The sequence below is a fragment of the Oreochromis aureus genome, linkage group 15 (genome assembly GCF_013358895.1).
Source record: "Oreochromis aureus strain Israel breed Guangdong linkage group 15, ZZ_aureus, whole genome shotgun sequence".
Taxonomy (NCBI): domain Eukaryota; kingdom Metazoa; phylum Chordata; class Actinopteri; order Cichliformes; family Cichlidae; genus Oreochromis; species Oreochromis aureus.
Window position 1 is genome coordinate 33979879 of NC_052956.1, and position 20113 is coordinate 33999991.

General features: G+C 40.9%; 2 protein-coding genes across 3 annotated transcripts in view; one reads left to right on the plus strand and one right to left on the minus strand.

The window, feature by feature from the left end:
• Positions 1 to 480, minus strand: part of kank3 (KN motif and ankyrin repeat domains 3) — a 36037-nt gene extending 35557 nt beyond the window's left edge. For both annotated transcript variants that reach the window (XM_031737360.2, XM_031737353.2), the window contains exon 1: positions 365 to 480. The gene's annotated coding sequence lies outside the window, so the exon portion shown is untranslated. The remainder of the gene's footprint in view (positions 1 to 364) is intronic.
• A 16497-nt stretch (positions 481 to 16977) lies between these two features.
• LOC116318345 (angiopoietin-related protein 4-like) lies at positions 16978 to 18929 on the plus strand. Its single transcript, XM_031737336.2, has 4 exons — positions 16978 to 17515; positions 17749 to 17856; positions 17949 to 18036; positions 18422 to 18929. Exons 1-4 carry the CDS (start codon positions 17075 to 17077, stop codon positions 18598 to 18600), a joined length of 816 nt encoding a protein of 271 aa, XP_031593196.2. The 5' UTR covers positions 16978 to 17074; the 3' UTR covers positions 18601 to 18929.
• Positions 18930 to 20113: the final 1184 nt, after the last annotated feature.

The window sequence follows — 20113 nt, forward strand, 5'->3', positions numbered from 1 at the left end:
TTCTCACAACAAATGCAGTGGTGGGAGAAAAGCCCTGTTTGGGAAACAAAAACTATTTTCAGTTTGCCAAATTAGTGGCGAGGGAGCCAGTACAAACCACGTCCACTCAGACAGTTCAGTAAAACCTAAATAGAATCTGAGTAGACTCTAAATTTTAAAAAGGGAGCATTTAAAATAATTAAAAAATTTAGATATTATATATAAGGTTCCAGAGGCAAACACAAAATCAGACATTATCAATAATCCACTGGAACAGTTTGCAGCACCCTCTGTTTAATAAAACAGCTACTTTGGCCAGAGGCTCGATTAGTAATAATCAGCTAATCAATACAGCCATCGACCCCCTCGGGCACTGCTGTCCTACCTTGTGGCTGCCCTCCGTCCAGTCACACTGAGGCTTGTCATAACTTCAAGAGAGGTAAGAAAAGTTTGGGAGGAGAAGGAGGGAGGAAAAAAAAACCTCCTACCCCCTGACTCCAGCCTTTTGGTCAAGTTACCGAAAACGTTTAAAATGTGTTTCCGATTTGGAATTTCAAAATAAAACTACTACTGAAGGGTTTTGTTTTATCTCTTGTATACATTTACATCTCTAATCTCATTTTCTTAAATCACTTTCTATCACAGCTCTTGTGTATAAGCTGCTCTAATGACAGACCTGTCAGTTTCAGTTATCTAAAGGTTTGTCTGATATTATGAATACATTTAGAGCATTGAACTTTTAATTTATTTATTGATTCATTCATGCTTTTGTATCGTAAAATTGACTTTCTAAAACATGCATTTTATTATTTTATTTCGCAGTAGTGATACTGTAATATCACAGTAGGTTTAACATTAGCATGATTTTTAGTAAAGATCATTGTCTGATCAGTAAATAAGTGTAACAAACAGGTTTTCTTTCCACACAACAGAGCATACAAAAACATAATTCAAACTCACGACTGCTTATATCATGACTGATGCGTTGCTTTCTACCAGTCTACTTGTGTGTTTGTTGGATGCACAGAGTGATGAGGATTTTGAAAAGCATCACTGGTGTTTATTTCTTGTCTTACAGGGTTTTGATTTGTTTTTTAACCTATGAAAATCATCTTCTGTGAGCATGCTGTGTATCGATTAGTGTACGTGAATATCAAAGGTTTTTGGGGGGGAGGGGTCAGTTGAACCTTCAAAACAATTGAAGGCTGATTTGTTTACGTTGTAGCAGGTTATCAGCTGCAAATCTTTTAACTGTTCCCAAATTAGATCTCAGAAAATTAGAGCTCAGGATGCATTCAGGTACTTTTAAAACAAGCCACCTGCTGACCTCAGGCCAATTACAACTATGCTTACATTCAAAAGCAGACTTAAAAGTGTATATTTAACTTTTATATATCATTTATAAGAAATTTTATTTTATTTTGTCTTTAATTGCTTTTTATGTTTTTATATTTTATGATAAGTATGTTGGTTTAACTTCTAATGAAATGATACTTTAACAGGCTTTTATTTTGAATACAGAGCCCTGCTTTTCCGTCATTTCCTGTTTAGCTGCGACGACAGATTATATTTTGACGCAGGTTTTGGAAAGTTTGCCGCTAATTCCAACTTGAAGGAACACTGACAAACAGCTGAATGCTCCAATCATGAACCCTGTGTGGAGCCCCCAGGGACCGACGACACATAGGCGGGGCTTGTTTGCCAGTTTGGTCAGATGGCGCCAAATCTGGCTTGTAATCATAAATCATTTTTAAATATTTCTTTTGTTGCTTGTATGTAAGGTTATTTGTGCCACTGTAAAAAAAAAAAAAAAAAAAAAAAAAAAAAAAAAGCCAAACATGAGTTAAAATTTCAGGTTTTGAGATCAAAAGTTTTCACTTAACTCAAAAAGTTTGGTTGGTAAATTCCAATTTTGAGATAACAAAATTATATTATTATGATTATGATTATGATGATGATGATTATTATTATTACTATTATTATTATTTATTATTATTATTATATGGTGTTATTATTTTAACACCAAATCAGTGACCTCAAGACATTTATTTTGTAAGGTAAAAACCTGAAATAACAGAGAGAAACTCCCAACAATCAGACAAGCTCCTATGAGCAAGCACTGGGCTACTGTGGGAAGGAAAAGCTCCCTTTTAACGGGAAGAAACCTCCAACAGAAGCAGGGTAAAGGAAGGTTGGCCATCTACTGCGACTGGTTAGGGGTGATGGGAGGAAGACAGACAAAAGTTATGCTGTGGAAGAGAACCAGAGATGGATAATAACTAATGATTAAAGAGGCAAGCGCAGAAGAAGCATTAAGTGCATCATGGGAAGCTTCTAGCAGCCTAGGCTTATTGCAGAGTAACTATTTGATGATTCAGGGTCACCTGATCCAGCACTAACTATAAATGTTGTCAAAAGGGAAAGTTTAAAGCCTAATCTTTAAAGAAGAGAGGGTGTCTGTCTCTTGAGTCCAAACTGCGAGCTGACAAAACCCTCCCAAGGATTGTGTGTCTCTTCCGGGCCTCAAAAAGGGGAAGATTGCCTGTGCCTGTGCCTTCATAAAGCACTGTAAACCGCACCACCTGCCATCCAACAGCTGAGGGCGCTGCAGTCTTTCCAGGATGAAGGTAGTCACAGGGATTTTCTGCATACAACAAACAGGACACCTGAAAAAAAGATTGCAAAAAGATTGCAGTGAAATAAAGAATGAAAATAGTGGCTTTAGCACAAAAGACATGAGCAGCACACAAAGACATCAGTGTTAATGAAGTATAACAAAGAGTAACTAGATAGAAGAGCCCTACACAATAACAGAATGTTAAAATATCCCAAATTCATTCCCCAAATTCATTTTCTGCTCTAAGTTTTGGCTGCTTCTCACCATTTAATCACTGTCAAAGACTCTATAAAAAAAAAAAAAAAAGTCATATCTCAGTGTGTTAAGGATTATCATGTTGGATCATTCTCCTGAAATGCTTTTTGAGTTCATCCAGTATTTTGGGGTGTGCACAGCTGCATTTAGCTCTTGTGTATCTTCAGTCGTGTCTAATCCATCACCTTGCTCCATGTTCATTACTGCAGTGGTCCTCTGGTCTAACCTATGAAGCAAGTTCAACAAAAAGAGCATTTCTTTTTGCTGTTTGCTTGAAATTAACAGCGTGACAGCATGCAGAACAGAGTCACAACGGGGGTTATAGGAGTATTCGTGCATGAGTCAAACATACGCGTGCAATTAGGAATTATGAAGACTAAGTTTGGGTCCAAACCTAACAGCTCTTTCATACTGGTAATCAAACTGATGGCTCCAAAGATGAAACTACTGCTGTCACTGGTTATGGGAGGGTTTAATCCAAGAACTTTTATGGATGACTGGTCTGTCCACAGGGATTCTCTTCCCACAGAAATGACCTCAAATGAACGCTACATTACTCTGTACTTTCAGCTCTCAAATGTGTCTCTGAGGGTTCACTGTTTTTTTAATAACCTTGTTAATGGTGAATTGTAACCATTGTTAAGCTTACACAGCAATTTATTGTGAAATCTGTTTTTATGGCCTTGAGGCTCAAATTTTGGGCCTAAATTTTTGTTGGAGTCTACTCAACCTGTTTCTTATTTGTGCATCAGCTCAAACAATCAACATATTAAAATTAAAACAATACACTCATTCTCAACCATTTAATATCTTTTTCATATAACACAGAGCTGTAGTTGGTTTTCTCGGAAAGTGTAGTATAAATTGTTATTACTGGGTTTAACTATTCATCCATCCATTGTTTTAGGTCACTGGGCAGCAGTCTAAGCAATGATACCCAGGCCTTCATCTGCTACCTCCTCCAGCTCTGCTGGGGATGGATGCTGAGGCGTTCCCATATCAGCCAAAAGATATAATGCCCTGGGTTGGCTCCCAGTTGGGCCTACCTGAAACATCTCACCTAGATGTTGTCCACAATTGTGTTTGAAATGGCTCGACTTGCTCCTATTTAGTGTGGAGAAGTTGTGTCTGTGCTCAGAGACCAGGAAATATGTGGTCAGGAGAAATTTGCCCCAGATAGGGTCTTCCAAGACAAATTGGTCCTTGGTGACAGGCCAGACCAAGACCAAGATAGAAGATCAGTGGTGCATGTTGCACAGATCGTTACTAGGGCCCCACCCTGGACCCACGACCAAGCAAAGGGCCTTGAAGCCCAGCTAGGCTCAGCCTGAGGGAGCCACACTGGCCCACCCTCCTGTGGACCCAACATCTTGTAAAGGTCCGGTATCATGTGAATCAGACTGCAGTAAAAGCAGGGGCCTTGGCAAAATGATAAATAATTGCTAAATCTGAATAATTTTTTATTCCTTTTATTTTTTATGCCCAGCAGTTAACACTACATGAAGTTTACCTTTAGTTTATTCTGCCTTCCTTTTCCTCACTCTTTCTCACTTGCTTTCATTTCTTTTTGAAATAAAAGGTGTTTAAATATGCCAGTATTAGAAATTGCCATCCTTCATCCAAATCTATAAACAACAGGGGAACAATGCCACTCCTTCTCTGCTGCTGGGAAGACAGACCATCCAGCATCTGGTTTGTTTTTGCTGCCATAACAAATCATAAACTATGAGAGAAAAAGGAACATTTGACTTAGTTACAGTTCCCCTCTCCCTCTCCTGAAGCAGTTTCCTTTTTGCTTATAAGCCTGTTTTATGGGGAACTTACACAGTTCACAGTGATGACATGACCATTTCTTCACCTCACAAAGTCTTTATGGGATGAGGCTGAGAGAACAGAGCTATTTTAATGAAAGAAAAAAACTTTATAGCTACATTTTCTTCTTTTTTTCTTTTTAGGAAGAGCTTTGAGAGTACACACGAGAATCACAATCATCAAAATCTCAGCTCATGGTTTTCTTACAGAACATATATTGTATCACTTATTACTGACTGACACACAAAAATATGATAAAAAGCGTTTAAACAACCTGGAAGCAGAGAGAAATGTTTGAGATTATAATGTCAAACTGCCTTTAAATGTGGTTATAATGAAACCTGTTATCACTACTTCTGAGAAGCACATGAGATGTTGAAACCTGGGGATAGCTGGCAAGATAGTTTGTTTGATTTTGTTAGTTTGATTTTGGGTTAGAGGCAAGCAGTTTGTGAAACAGAGTCAAAAACCATCAAAAATAAAAAAAATAATAATTAAAACTTTAACACTGCAGAGGTGTTGAACCTTGGTTTGGATCTGACTTATATAAGTTGGAGTGTGAGCTGTTGGACAGGAAGGCTGAAGCAACAATGCTTTCAGGTCAGTGTGACCCAGCAGGTTCGACATGACACTGTGTCAATACATTAATGAGCAACACAACACTGAGAACACTGCAGGCTCTGGACGGGAAGAGCAGTGCAGTTCAACAGTTCATATCTCTGGAGCCAAACTATCCCACCCTGGAGGAACAGATACTTAGAAATACCAAAGCTGCTGCTTCTGTGATCTTGTTAGGAAGACCTGTGACCTGGTCCACTTCTTAAGAAACACTCATACACAGCTAACCCTTTCCCCTACTTGGATCAAAACATAAAACTTTTGGTCTCTACAATTAAACAAGGCAAAAACAAACAATGACTTCAAGTGAATACATTCAGTTAAAAAAGAAGTTACGCCTTGCCAGTGTTGAACTCCCTTTTGCCTTTAAAACTGCCTTTTCTTTCAAAGCACAGATTCAACAAGCTGCTGGAAAAACTCTCAGAGATTCGGGTCTATATTGACATGACATTTTCCATTGACATCGTCACAAATCCCGAAGAAACCAGGGGTGTTATCTTGGTGGAACCAGCCAGTAGAAGATGGGTACACTGTGGTTATAAAGGGATAAAGATAGTCAGCAACAATACTCGGGCAGGCTGTGGCATTTAAACAATGCTCAGTTGGTACTAAGGGGCTCAAAGTGTGATAAGAAAATTTCCCCTACAGTATTACTTCACACTACAAGTCTGCACCATTAATACGAGTCAGGATAGATCCATGTTGTTTATGCCAAATATTGACCCTACAGCAGAAATTAAGACTCATCACACCAAACATTTTACATTTTTCCAATCTTACACGTTACACAATGTTACATTTTTCCCAATCGGTCGTGGCAGATGGCCACCCCTCCCTGAGCCTGGTTCTGCTGGAGGTTTCTTCCTGTTAAAAGGGAGTTTTTCCTTTCCACTGTCGCCAAAGTGCTTGCTAATATGATGGTTGGGGTTTTCTCTGTAGGTATGATGTATTATTAATAGGGTCTACCTTACAATATAAAGCACCTTGAAGCAACTGTTGTTGTGGTTTGGCAATGTATAAATAAAATTGAATTGAATTGTTCAGTTTTGGGGAGCCTGTGCAAATTGTAGCCTCAGTTTATTGTTCAGAGCTGATAGGGAATGAAGCTGGTGTGGTCTGCGGTAGCCCGTCAGCTTAAATGTTTAATATGTTGTGCATTCAGAGATGCTCTTCTGAGGCACGAGTACATCTCGCCTGGTTGAGCAAGAGGGCCCTTTGTCTTCCCTCATTCTCTCCTTTTTTTTAAAGAGACGCTCTTCTCCTTACCTGGGTTTTATCAATTGGTTATTTGTGTTACTGTTGCCTTCCTATCTGCAAAGCAGTTTTGGCCACTCTCCTCTCACATCAACATTTTCACCCAGAGAAACCCAGAGCTGTATATTTTTCTCTTTTTCTGACCATTTTCTGTAAACCTGGTTGTGTGGGAAAATCCCAGCAGACCAGCAGTTTCTGAAATACTCAAACCAGCCCGTCTGGCACCTTAGTCACTTACTTAGTCACTCATTCACTTGTTTCTTTGTTGTGTGTGGTCCTAACCGCAGTGTGAACCAGACCATCTCAGTGAAACTGACAGAATAAAACCTACATGACCCACCTAGCTGTAACCTCTGTAAACTGTAGAAATGGTCTGAAATTCAATTCAATTCAATTCAATTTTATTTATATAGCGCCAAATCACAACAACAGTCGCCTCAAGGCGCTTAAAATTTAAAAAAGTATTTCAGTATACCAGTGCATTTTCATGCTAATGGTTCTGCACGTCTCCTACAGGTTGCTGCTGTTTTTCTTCTTACAGCCACAGTCACAGACGTGCAGGAGTTCGCATGAGGAGATGTTCTGATGGATCGTACAGATGGAGGAAGCTGCAGTAATTTGGAAGCACTGAAAGATTTTATGGCTTCTTTTTCCTCCAGGTAAGCATGACTTCTGGTTCAGAAGGTCACACTCACAGTGACTTGGATCATGCCTAAAAAAGATGGACACACCCTCATCCTCCTAAAAGAAGAGGGGACTGCCATCAGCTAAAGTCAACCTTTTAACCTTTCATTTTTTTAAACACAGATGTGTGGGAGAAAAAAATCTGGAGTTCCATTATGCCCAAGAAAGAGCTTTGATTTTAGTGGGCAAAGTCCCTCTCTTTCCATGTCTCTCTCAAGGACCTTTTGAAGCTTTTAAGCTGTTCACAGGACATGTGGTAATATATCATAACATTTTTGTTGGTTAATATTGCCACAAATCAAAGGTTTTCTGTTATCAACACCCAGTTCATCCCACCAGAAACACAGGGCGGTTGCTGGTTGTTTGTGCATTGGCAAGGTTTCTCTCAGTGAGTCATTACTTCCATGAGTGCGATGGTTTGTCTTCAAGAGCGAACGTGCAACGTGCATTAAACATGACAAAGCCAGGAAATTATCATCACTCTGCTTTAGCTCCACGCCTGCTCTGTGCAACACCAGAGGAGACTCTCCTGGTAGATTTTCACTGATCTTACTAAAACAGAAGTTCATCAGGAAATTATTTGTATTTTTTGAGTAAAACACCAGAACAATCAGTTCATGGATGATGGAAGAAAAAAAATGTGGCCACTTGGGGGCAGAGAAACCACCTGTAAACACAAACCTGAGATCACAGCATGTTCCCAACCAAGAAATGATTATAATGCTGACAAACACTGCAATAAAAACTGCTGCACGTTGTGTACCATCAGTGGTACCACTCCTTTCTGCTGTTTCTCTCACTGCTGCATTTCATGGTAACATTGTAGAAACCTTTGTACACTATTACCGGCCAGGGAGGAAAAACAAAGCTGGAGGCCAAGCAGCAGCAGCTCTTTATCAGAACAATAACCTGTAAAATCATTTCCCTGCTGAGCGGTTAGTGGTACGTACAGGATGGAGGTAGGAGTGTACCTGTCTATCAGCTCAGAGTACGCATCAAAGTCCAAGAAAACACTGGCAGCAAAACGTGTTTTCTTCACTTCGGGTCTCAAATAGAGTCAGAATGAGGCCACACAGGAAGGAGTCATGAACACATTTGCATTGGTCTCGATGCCTCTGTGCGCATAAATGCTCAGAATTTCCAAGAAAAACAAGCTTACAAAATAAATAACTGACGCAGTCTTCTAGTTTAAGTGGCTATAGATTCATATTTCTACATCATAGTAATGATTATTTTGTCATTGACCATTTTTCCTTTAAAACTCGATCAGAGAAGAAGAGTCGGGATCACAGGAGACCTTTATGTCAAGAATGACACCATTTTAGCTTCTTGAAGTTTGTTAAGCTTCCCTAAAAAAAAGTCAGCTTCATTAAATGCCTCACCTGCCGAGGCTCTCTGAGCCACTGGCTTAAGGTGTTGAGGGTGCTCAGGAGGTAGAATGGGTCATTTACTAATCTGAAGGTTGGTGGTTCGATCCCTGGCTGCTCCAGTCAAAAGATCACTGAGCATAATGCTGAACCTCAAGTTGCTCTGCAGTGTGTTCAATAGCGTGTGAGTGGGAATCTTGAATCTCAGAATAAAGTGTGTGTGTGTGTGTGTGTGTGTGTGAATGAGGCATGTTGTATAAACCAGAGCAGAAAAGTGCCACATAAGAATGAGCCTGTTTAAAAGAATGACTGATTTCTACTTTATTTATAAGTTATTATCTTTCAAATGTTTCAGCATTTCACTGACAAGAAAATTCACATTTAACAGAAAAGGGAACTCCTATAACCAAAAGAGTTTCCGTCACTCTCAGCATCGTTATGTGTTTTCTCGTTAGGGGTTAATGGGAAGCATTTACAAGAATTATTACATCAAAAATAAATTTTAGTCCAATAATTTAGGAAACTCTCCATCACCCTCTTGCTTTATAACGATGAGTCATTTAAACGTGCCTCACAACAGATTACCTCTTTTATTGTGAAAATACACTTTAGCAGCTCTGGATGCTGCAATGGAAAAAACTTCTGTTCAAACAAGTTCTGGAGCTCTCTGATATGATGGTTATGCTACAAGAATAGCCCGGAGTTCTCCTGAGTCAGTACAGTTCATCCTGATGGAAACATTAGTATCCATAGATTTCACAGAAGTGCTTCAAACAATTTAATCTGAAGACAGAAACGTCCAAAACCATGCAGTTTGTAAATATTTCACAGGAAAAGTAGGAAAAATGACAGCCTCAACAAAGTCAGGTGGATTCATCCTCTGGTTGGTGATGATTCCTAGATCAACATTACAAAAAGAAACATTAACAGTTACAAAAACTAGAACAATGAAGATATATGAGGTCAAACTCATAAATTAACTCATGGTTTCAGGAAACAAACTGTTGTTTCACAGTACTCACTCACAAAACATTACATAATCACATTAAAATGATAAAAGTTACATAAATTAAACCCATTTTGTTAGCAGTCTTAATGTTAGTGTTTTAATAAACGTATCCATTACTAACATTTCAGTCAGGCTTTCTGGATTAGAAAACACTAAGATTACATTTTTAAAAACTGAAAAACTTTATTGATTTCTTCTGAGCTGCTCACAAACAGAGCTTTGTGGGATATCATATGAATCCCATGAAATTTGAATATTCAGAGAAAATGCAAACACTCACCAGAGGGCTGATTTTGCCCATGACCCTAATCTCTACACATGCGGTAACCAACACTTATTATTTGTTTTCTGTTCATTTTCGCACATGTGAGGGCTTTCCTCCCAGTTTCTGGGTAAAAGGTGAGCTGTGTAAAAACAGCAGCATGGCCTGCCAGGAGAAGTCACGACCAATCAGAGCCCAAAGTAACGGGATGGAGGGTGCAGTGAACCCCTGAATCAGAGGTTAATACCTGGTTAATACCAAAAATATACCTGCTTCTTTTTATTGAGTGTGAGTATGCTGAAACTATTAAACAGGGTGGGGAACTCAAACTTGTGGGTTTAGTAATCTGGCAACCACAAATCAGAGTGGAAAGTCCCACAGAGGTTTGGTAAAGGGAATCTTTTTAATGGGAATGTGGTCCTATCGCTTACAAAAGAACAACAAGCATACTGCGCACCACACCCACAGCAGATTACTTCAGTGATGAAATTCAGATGAAAACAGCCTAAGATGCATTTGTTTTAGGTGAAAGGGTGTAACTGCTACACCAAACAATGACTGAAGTGTGCCTTGTGTCAATTATTCATGTTTTTCACAAACTTATAAAGCATTCACTTCTCCACTGAGCCTCATTAAGCCTTAAATGAGTCATTAGGATCTAGAAGGCGGGCTGTGGCCTGTCCTGATTAATGACATTTCCAGACTGACTGAAAACTCATGGAAATGATGCTAAATGAAGCTTAGACAAATGTTTGATAAAGAAAATCTGTCCCTCATTCCTTTTGTTTCTCCGTCACTTTTCCTGCCCACATATTTTTAAGCTCAGTGATTTAAACCACTTATTTTTTCCCACTGTGCCACTTCTGCCTCCTCCTCCTCCTCCTCCTCTTGGATGTCCAGTGACTTTCAAAATTTCCATCAGCTATTCCAAAACAACCTTCACCACCACCACCACCACCACCAGCATATGGACTACACACATGGTCCTATTCTGTGTTTTACCTTCATCTGATGTGACCTTTCCTCCCTCTTGTCATTTTAGTGTTTACTGGTTGAACTGCTGAATGCAACGCAGGTCGAGACACAGCATTGTGCGATTTTTCCTTTCTTATAAAAACAAAGAGGGAGTCAAAACAACATATCAAAGAACATTTTCAGATCGTATCTGTGATCTCATCCAGAATTATGCAAAAGTAACATCTGCACAGGGAAGTTTGTTTGGGCTGGAAGCAGAAATGAAGATAAGTCACAGACATGTTGTTTTGCACACAGATGCATGTTTTTCCTTGCAACACAATGCCAACAAATCCTGGATGCAAATGTCCGGGACTAAAGAAGATACTTGCTTTTACACCAGGACAACGATCCAAGTGAACTTCAAAATCTGCATGAATACAAGCTGAAGCTTTTGAAGAGGTGCCTGGAAACCTCTGGGGGGGGGGGGATCTTAAATATCCTGAAGTGGGTAAAAATGAAGTACTACTTTTATAGTTCAAGGAATAAAAACTAATCATAATTCTATTTAAAAACATCTGTTTGCTTTACCTTAAAAAAATAAAGTAATGGTTCCAGTAAAGTGTGAAACTTCTCTCTTGTCCCTCTCTACGAGTGTGGATGCTTGGAAAGTGTTTAAATTTACACATTGATGCTTTTACACAGAGTTAGGAAAACTGGGTAATAGACAAAGTGCTACTTTACTATGCTCAGGCATTTACAGCAGCCATAAAATCCAATTAACACACTCACATCAACACGAAAAGTCAGCATGTTTTTGCAGTCAACACAAATCTAACCTCTGACTTGCATGTCTTTGGCCCTGCTCCTCTGTTTGATCAGAGGGAGGACACCCTGAGGAAACGGTGCTGCTTTCTGGGTTAAAGTGCATTCAGAAAGTGTAAAAGAAAAAAAAGAAAAAACACCACCAGTCCCAAAGTGAGTTGTAATACAGGGATGCTGCGAGAGTGTGGAAACTAGGTAAAAGGTCAGTGTGAAGAAAGTCAGCGAATGGAGCAGCAGCCTTGCAATTGTGAATAACAGCTGTTTTTAATGAATCCCACATGACATCAACACATGAAGCTGTGCGCGAGCTGTGCGCGAGGGTTACCTTTCACCCACTTTTCTTCTCTGCCAAAAGTTGACATGAAAAACAGGAGCCAGACTAACATGAAGGCTCTCTAAATGAATCAATAATATAATGAAAATAAACAAAAAGTGAAATCAGACTTGATTTTTATGATGGAGATTTATCTTCTTCAGAAACAAATCGACGTTTTAATAAAGAGAGGTGCAGGTGAATTGACTGTTCTTGTACTCCTCAGTTTAACAGTGTTATCTACGTCTCCTCATCTGCCACTCTGTCCTATGGTGTACCTCAAGGTTCTGGTTTGGGGCCCGTACTGTTTGAACTGTATTTATCATCTTCTGCACCTTTCATATCATCGTTAAGTGGATGATATCTAATTGTAAATGTCTTTTCCAAATATATCTATCCTTAAGAACTGGATGGCTGCTAATTATCTTTTACTTAACACTGGGAAACTGACTGGTCCAACTCACTGTTGGACTATTGTAATTCACTGTATCTTGGCCTCAGGATTTCATCTTTGTATCGGTTACAAAATCCAGCTGCGACGGTACCTACCAAGTCCTCCAAGTGGTCTCAGGTGACACCTAATTTGTCGTCTTTGCGCTGGCTCCCCATAAAGTTCAGACTTCAGTTTAAGATCTTGGTGATCACTGTTCAAATGTCTGCGGACTCCTATGAAAATGCAGGTAACTGATGCCTTCTCGCAGAAACCTGTATACATTTTGTATTATTTGTATAGGCTTGGCTTTAACTAGTTTGAGAGTGGCATCAGTTTAACTCCCTGCATATATATCAAATTTCAAGCTATTTCAGTAAAGTAAATTCACTGTGTAGGTCAGCATCAAGGTAAGGATAATAAAGCTGGGGGGACCTCTGGTTACAGCCAAGTAAGAAAGGCCTCTTAACACATCTGACATGAAAATGGAAGAAACAGACCATATCCCAGGAGTGGAGGTTGGAGACAAATACCTTGAAATCTCTGAGCTTTATGGAATGATGACAGCCATAGCACAATATGTTAAAGAAAATAAAGGACTGGGTTTACCAAGCTGCAAATGGACAGCGCTTATCTAGCCTTCTTGTCTCATCTTTATGCCACTTACCCGACACCTGACCTGGGATTAAGACCCTTGTAATTGGCCACCACAACCAGATTCCTTTAAAGTCTGAAAACTTCCTTTCAGAGTTCTATGAATAACACTTTGCTGAAGTTGGTTGTTCGAGAATTTCCTTGTTTGAGTTTCCTGATAATTACTAAACAAGATAATGGTTACATGCTGATCCAGCTGCTGTGCCTCTGCCTGTTTTTAGAGGCTTGGGTTCAGAGTCCCGGCTCTTCCTCTGGGTCTCCCGCTGTGCGTGTCTGGGCTCAAACAGAGCTCAAGGGGAATAGTACGGGAATAGTTCATGACCACTAGAGGCTGATGCAACATACCAGACGTGTAGCAACATCCTCACCTTTCACACACTAACCCACTGGTGCCTGAGGACACTGCCTCCCTGCGATCCCCCGCTCTGGAAACTCATGTACTGTACATGCAGATCTGACGGGACATGCTGTGTGGCTGTAATCTGCACAGTTACCATGCCCTCGTGGGTAATAAACAAAGGAAGGAGGTTTCAGGGCTTTTTTTAGACAACAGAAGCTGTTTTGACTTCCTACAAGTTTGAGATTTTAAAACGGCAGATGAACAGAGCCTGATGTTTGTGTTTTTTTGTAATCAGACAGACAGCGCTATCCAGCTCTGTGATGATGGAGGGCCTTTCAAAGATAGACACAGTAAATTACACATCATGTAACACTTTTATCTTTGCACAGCGTTGATTTTTATGGTGGTGTCGTCATATAAAAGCCTAAAAAGAAATACGCAGGGAGGTGATTACACTCCAGATTTGAACTTGCCACAGTACCAAATTAAATACATGATGAAAGTGAAGTGTGCTATATTTAATAATGGTTGTAGCATTAAAATGTAAGATTTAAACCAAATGTCTGTGCTAAACTTACAAACTCACAAACATGATGCAATAATTTTTAGTTAAATAGAAGTGAAATATTTAAAATCAAAGGTTTATTTATTTAAATAATTATTCATTAAAGAAAAAATGTTTGGTATAAACTGAATAAAGAGCAATCAAGCAAATTTAATTTGACCAGAGTTCATTAAATTTAACATTTTACATTCTACTCATGTAAATTACAAAATTGCATCAAATTTCAGCATTTTTGACATAAATATGTTTTTGAGTCTAGATTATGATTGTGCTTCAAAACAAATAACCCGGTAACTTTGACCCAAAGTAGTCTGTGATCAACAGTGTGCTGTGTTTCATCTCATTATTTCTTGGTTACAATCATTTCTAGAACTCACACTCAAGCTCAGATCAATAAAACCTACAAATCAAAAAATAAATAACAAATCAAAGTCAAAACGTTTACAAGAACATCATTTTATTTTGAAAAATCAAACTGGAGAAGTAGTGATACTATATGTGTTATTACAGTTTTTATGATAAATGGTGATTACTACGGTGGCCCCCAAGAGGCCAAACAGACTGCAACTTAAACGCTGCAAAAGCACGCAAAACACAACGGAAATAGGAAAAACGACAACGGAAATAGGAAAAAACAGATTTCCAAAAGCACAAGGGAAGTGTTTCTGGGGAGACAATAACCCGACGGACCAGTTGCAGGAACCAAAATATGCTAAGAATTGCGCTGGGGGACACTTTAAAGAAGTGGAGGATCTATCGGTTTTGTGAGGAAAGAAAAGATGAGAGGTAAGTGTGTTAGCCTAAAAATCCGTCATCAGTATTATATGAATCATGACAAAACACGCCTACCATGTTTTGGGTTCCTGCAACTGGTCCGTTTGGCCTCTCAGGGCCACCGTAGATTTCTGACCAAAAAAACAAAACTATTTGACATGAAAGGAACACAACATGAGGCTTAAATCGAGGTGCCGCCTTTGAACTGCAGTTCCTCTAGTGGCCACTTGAGGCTGACTACAAAAGGGATTTGAATGGATTATCTGACTGATATCAAAAGTTGCTGTGTGGTACAGAAGCTTATGCTTCAGTTTTGGTGAGTGAGTAGTTTATTAGTCCGTTACTTGTAACTTCTGGCTTCAAGAAACTAACGTGGTGGTGGCCAAAATACAAATGTTCGAAGCTTCAAGTACTTTAATTTTAAAGATGATTGCCTGCTAACTAACAGACGTCAGAAATTTTCCAGCTTTCATATGTTGTTTCCTTCTGTATACACACTGTTTTACTTCCCAAAATGCTGAGTGAGTCAATCCAAAGTGAAGCACAGACTGACTGGAAAAACTGGTCCCAGGTTTACGCAGGTCCTCCTCCTCTGTCTGCTGGCTGTGCTGACCCTCCTGCAGCTCCCTGCATCACGCAGGGCCACATTTATCCCACCTCACGGGAAACAGCTACTATTAGAACTGAGCCGAGGCATGAGAGCTACATGCAAGCAGCACGCATGTTTAATGCGAACATTGTGTTTTGATAGAGCTGAGTAAGGACGGAGACCCGCCTGTGCAGCCGACTGAGGACAATGGTCTGGTTCACGTAAGCTGAGTGCAGCGGGTTCGGAGGATACGTGCAGAACAGCAGACTGCAGCGGGAGGGAGGCCTACGTGCACCGGGTGTCCAGCATCCAGGAAGTACCCTGCTCCCTGCAGAGGTTCATCATGTAAAAACTCAAATCCTGCTGGTATGAGAAGTGCACCTCTGCATAATGACACATGTGAATAAACAACAATTTTAAGGGTTTAAAAGAGGCTGAAGGAGAAGCACGTGTCTTTTTAATAATTGGACAAAATGTCCAGTGGAAATGCAAGTTTGCTCTTCTGAGTCAAAGCGAGGGTTTCACTTTTACTTGCAAGTAAAGGAATTTTTTTTCAGTATTTATTTTCCACCATAACAACACATTGTTACTCAGTGACTCCAGTCAAACATTAACCACACTGACCTTTTAGTTAAACACAAACATTTGTTGGCTGACTCTCTTATCCCTCTACAATACTCGCTGTCCTTGCATTTTCCAGCCTTTCTCTTCCCCGCAGCATGAAACCTCCCAAGTTTACTCTCATCCGGTGATACCTTAACATACAGTGGGTATAGAAACATTTGGACATGTGCATTTCATCATATTCCTCGGATGACTGCTTAACGGTTTGAGAGAAGTACAGTATCTGAGCTAAATGTGTGATTAAATGTGAAACAGGAGCCGTGACCCGCTGACACGTACGTGTGTGAGTCTGAGCGCCTGGCAGGACATCAGCATCACGTTCCTCATGTCTGCGTGAGTGCGTGAGCAGGGTTTCTGTTGTCAGGAACGAGTATGTAAAAGGGCCCGAAGGCTTGAACTTTCCCCTACTTCTCACAGTGACTCCTCAGCCTCTGTTGTTCACCAGCATTCCTGATTCAGCAACTGGTTGACTTCACCCGCTGAGATCATTAACAGCATTCAGTTATCAGAGTTTTAGTCTTAAATGTGAAAAAATCCAAAAGGAATCATTGGTTTTTGGGTGAAACTGTTTTAGGGACGGACTTAAAGGCCAATCAGACGTGAAAATAGGGACTTTAAAGACTTCTAAAGGACTTTTAAGATTGAATAAAACAGCAATCAAAAGAAAAAGAAATAACTGCTTTTAATGGCACATGGATTTGTGGGTCATTTCAAGGGAAAGTTTTATAGCCCTGAGCTGTTGGAAATTATCTGCATTTATTCAGATGTTATAGAAATAATAAAACAAAAGGTTGATTTGTAAATGAATCAGCAGTGAGAACAGCGGGGAGTCAAAGTGTTTTTGTAGCAAATGAAACCAACAGAGTGGGAATAAGAGGCAAAAATATGACATCATCAGCATAAAAAGACTAAACTAAGCCTCAAAACTAAAACTGTAAACATGTCATGTTTCTGCATCAGTGAGTGTATAACCAGAAATTCAGGCCCTCGTTGCATCATCTTGCTCACTGTGAGACTTTCCCCGCCCCCTCTTCCTCCTCCTCTCCTACCAGAGTTATAAAAAGCCTCAGTGCCTCTCAGTGAGCAGCACACACAACAGACAGAGACAGACTTCAGACGCAGCACTGACACCAGATCGGGCCTACAAAGATGAAGATGCCTCAACTTCTCATCCTCCTCGTGACCATTTTGGTGCACGCAGCAGTCGGTTTCCCCACTGACAGGAGGGCCCGGGAGAAACAGGCCTCATGGGACGATGTGAATGTGGTGGCCCACGGCCTCCTCCAGCTTGGCCTGGGCCTCAAGGAGCACGTGGACAAGGCCAAAGCCCAGATGAGCGACATCAACGCCAAACTGAAGGCCTTCAACGGCACGGTGGCCGAGCTGGAGAGGAAGCAGCGGGAGCAAGATGAAGCTATGAAGGCCAGAAGCAAGGGGCCGGAGGAGAGTCAGAGGCTGGCAGAGCTGGCTGAGGAGGTGAAGAAGCAGACAGCGGATTTAAACTCCAGGATGGACTGGCTGCAGGGAGCGCTTACAGAGAGGATGCTGGACAGCAACGACAGCGGTCACTCAGGAGTCCCAATGATCCAGGTGAGAGGGGGGAAAGAGGGCTTTTGTGGCTGCTCTTTAACCAGGTAGACACATGAGAGCAGTGCACGCCCATTTTAATAGACCTGAATAGCCCCTTTAAACCTTTTAGCTGCAGCCACTAAGAGTTCCCTCTTTAAATAATACTTCATTCCAAATTTAAGCACCTCCCATCCCAGACAGGTGGATGTTGTACGTGACATAAAGCTAATGATGTTTCTCCCTGTTGTCTCCAGCTGCTGCTGGCTCAGAACAAACGCGTGGACCAGCTGGAGGAGAAACTCAAGCTGCAGCAAGACAAACTGGAGAAGCAGAGTCTGCAACTACAAGCACTGCAGAACAAGGTGAGCCGCACCACATCCACAAATCCACGTGTTCTCCAGCACCTGGGAGTTTAGAGCAAACAAACTTTAACGAACGTTTGTGTGTCCTGCAGATTTCACATAAGAGAGTAAAGGCGCACAGGAGGAAACACGAAGAGATGGCACTGAGGGGCGAGGCTCAGCAGATCCACACAGAATCAGGTAAGATTTGTGCTGATTGAAGTTTAAAGCCGTGCGTGTGTGTGTGCTGCTTTCAGAAGAGTTTAGACCCTCAGAGCACTTTCAGACATCAAGTTTCTTTTTACAAAACTTGCAGCGGTGAGCGCAGACACGCATGAACTACACATGAATCATAAAGAGGTTCACCTTTGCGCCTGAGTTTATAGCGCTGACTCGTTGGCAGATCTGTGCGAGGACAGTCCAAAGATCAGGGAAAAGGAGGGCAGCAGCTTTGAAAACACGTTGACTGCACATACTTTTATTTTTTAGGGCAGACAAAGTTTCCCAAAGATTAATAATAAACGCCAAACTGTGAGCAGAAATGCAAAGTGCAGCCTCAAACTCATCACTCTTCTGTTCCTCTCAGGTTTGGCCGGAGACCGTGATGATCTCCTCGTACGTGGGCAGCGAGCCAGCAGAGACGGGAGGAGCAGGAGGCAGCAGCTCTGGAAGCAGGCGGCATCCTCCTCCACGGCCACAGAGCGAGAGAGCAACTCTCTGAACGCCGGTCATCTAAAAATGACACCAGCATCCCCAAATCATTAAAGCAGAGCAATAAGGAGAGAATGACTTTAACTTAAACACTGAACTACTGAAGGACTAAAACTAGACTGAGTGTTTACACGCACATCATTGCTCTCTGCTGATTCGCTGCAGGGTCAGACACATGGATGCTATGCCATGCGATAACTCATTGTCTCAGTGGACATGTTCAGTCATATTGACGGGTCTAACTTTATTCCCTTTATAAGGGATTTATCCATTTGTTTTGTTTTGTACTTAAATAATGCGCAGTTTCTTATTTTATGGATTTGTACAAAACTTTGAATATTTTATATGAAGTGGATGGAAATAAAACTTTTAAGTTTACCTTACCAGGACGTCCTGGCTCTCTGTTTATGGTTGAAGAGGCTGAATGATGTGACTCCAGGAAGACAGTCTAGACTTTGCTCTTTGTGTATTTTATATTTCAGTTTGATAAACAAATAGAATTATTCACTTATGAGGCATTCATTTCTGTCATTGTGTGGGTCTGTATGCAGTGAAACTTGGCTCCACAAATGAGCAGCTATTAAACTGCATTTAAACCCAACTGTAAAAGTGAAGTTGAAGCCAAATTGAATTGAGGCCAAAACAATGAAAATCATGAGAGATACACAAGTTTTGATGCCACCTAGAGGTGGGAGCAAAGAAGGAAGAAGTGGCCACTTTATTAGTTACACTTTGCTAGAAGCAGGTTGGACCCCGGTTTTCCTTCAGAACGACTCAAGTTCAACAAGCTGCTAAAACCATTCCTCAGAGATTTGGTCCATGTTGACCTGACAGCATCACACAGTTGCTGCTTGTTTGCTGCACATCCATGGTGTAAATTTCCAGTTCAGCAACATCGCAACAGATGTGGGATTGGAATGAGATCTGGTGACTGTTGAGGTTATTTGAGCACAGGGTATTTAATGTCATGATCAAGAAACCAGTTTGCAATGACCTGAGCTTTGTGTCACGGTGTGTTATCCTGCTGGAGGCAGTGTGGTCATAAAGGCACATGGTCAGCAACAAGACTCACGTAGGCTGTGGTGTTTAAACAGGGCCCAGTTGATACTAAGGGAGAATATTCTCCTCACCATTACAGCAGCAGCAGCCTGAATCGCTGATACAAGGTTGGATGGATCCACGTTTACATGCTGTTTAGTGCGAATTGTGACCACCACCCAAATGTCAGACCAGGCAACATTTCGTCAATCCTTTGTTGTCCAGTTTTTGTGACCCATAGCCCCAGTTTCCTGTAGCCCATTAGCTTCAGCACATGTCAGACACGTGCATCCAGAGGTGCTCATCTGCATACCTTCCCAGTAAGAAGTGGTTATCTGGAGTCACTGTTCCCTTCATATCAGCTCGCAGCAGTCTGGCTATTCTCCTCTTACCTCTGATATCAAAGCAACAAGATATTTTCACCCAGAGAACTGCTGCTCACTCGATGTTTTGCTCCTTTTCAGGCCATTTTTTTGTAAACCCCAGAGAAGGTTGAGTAATACTCAGACCAAGCACCAACAACCGTGTG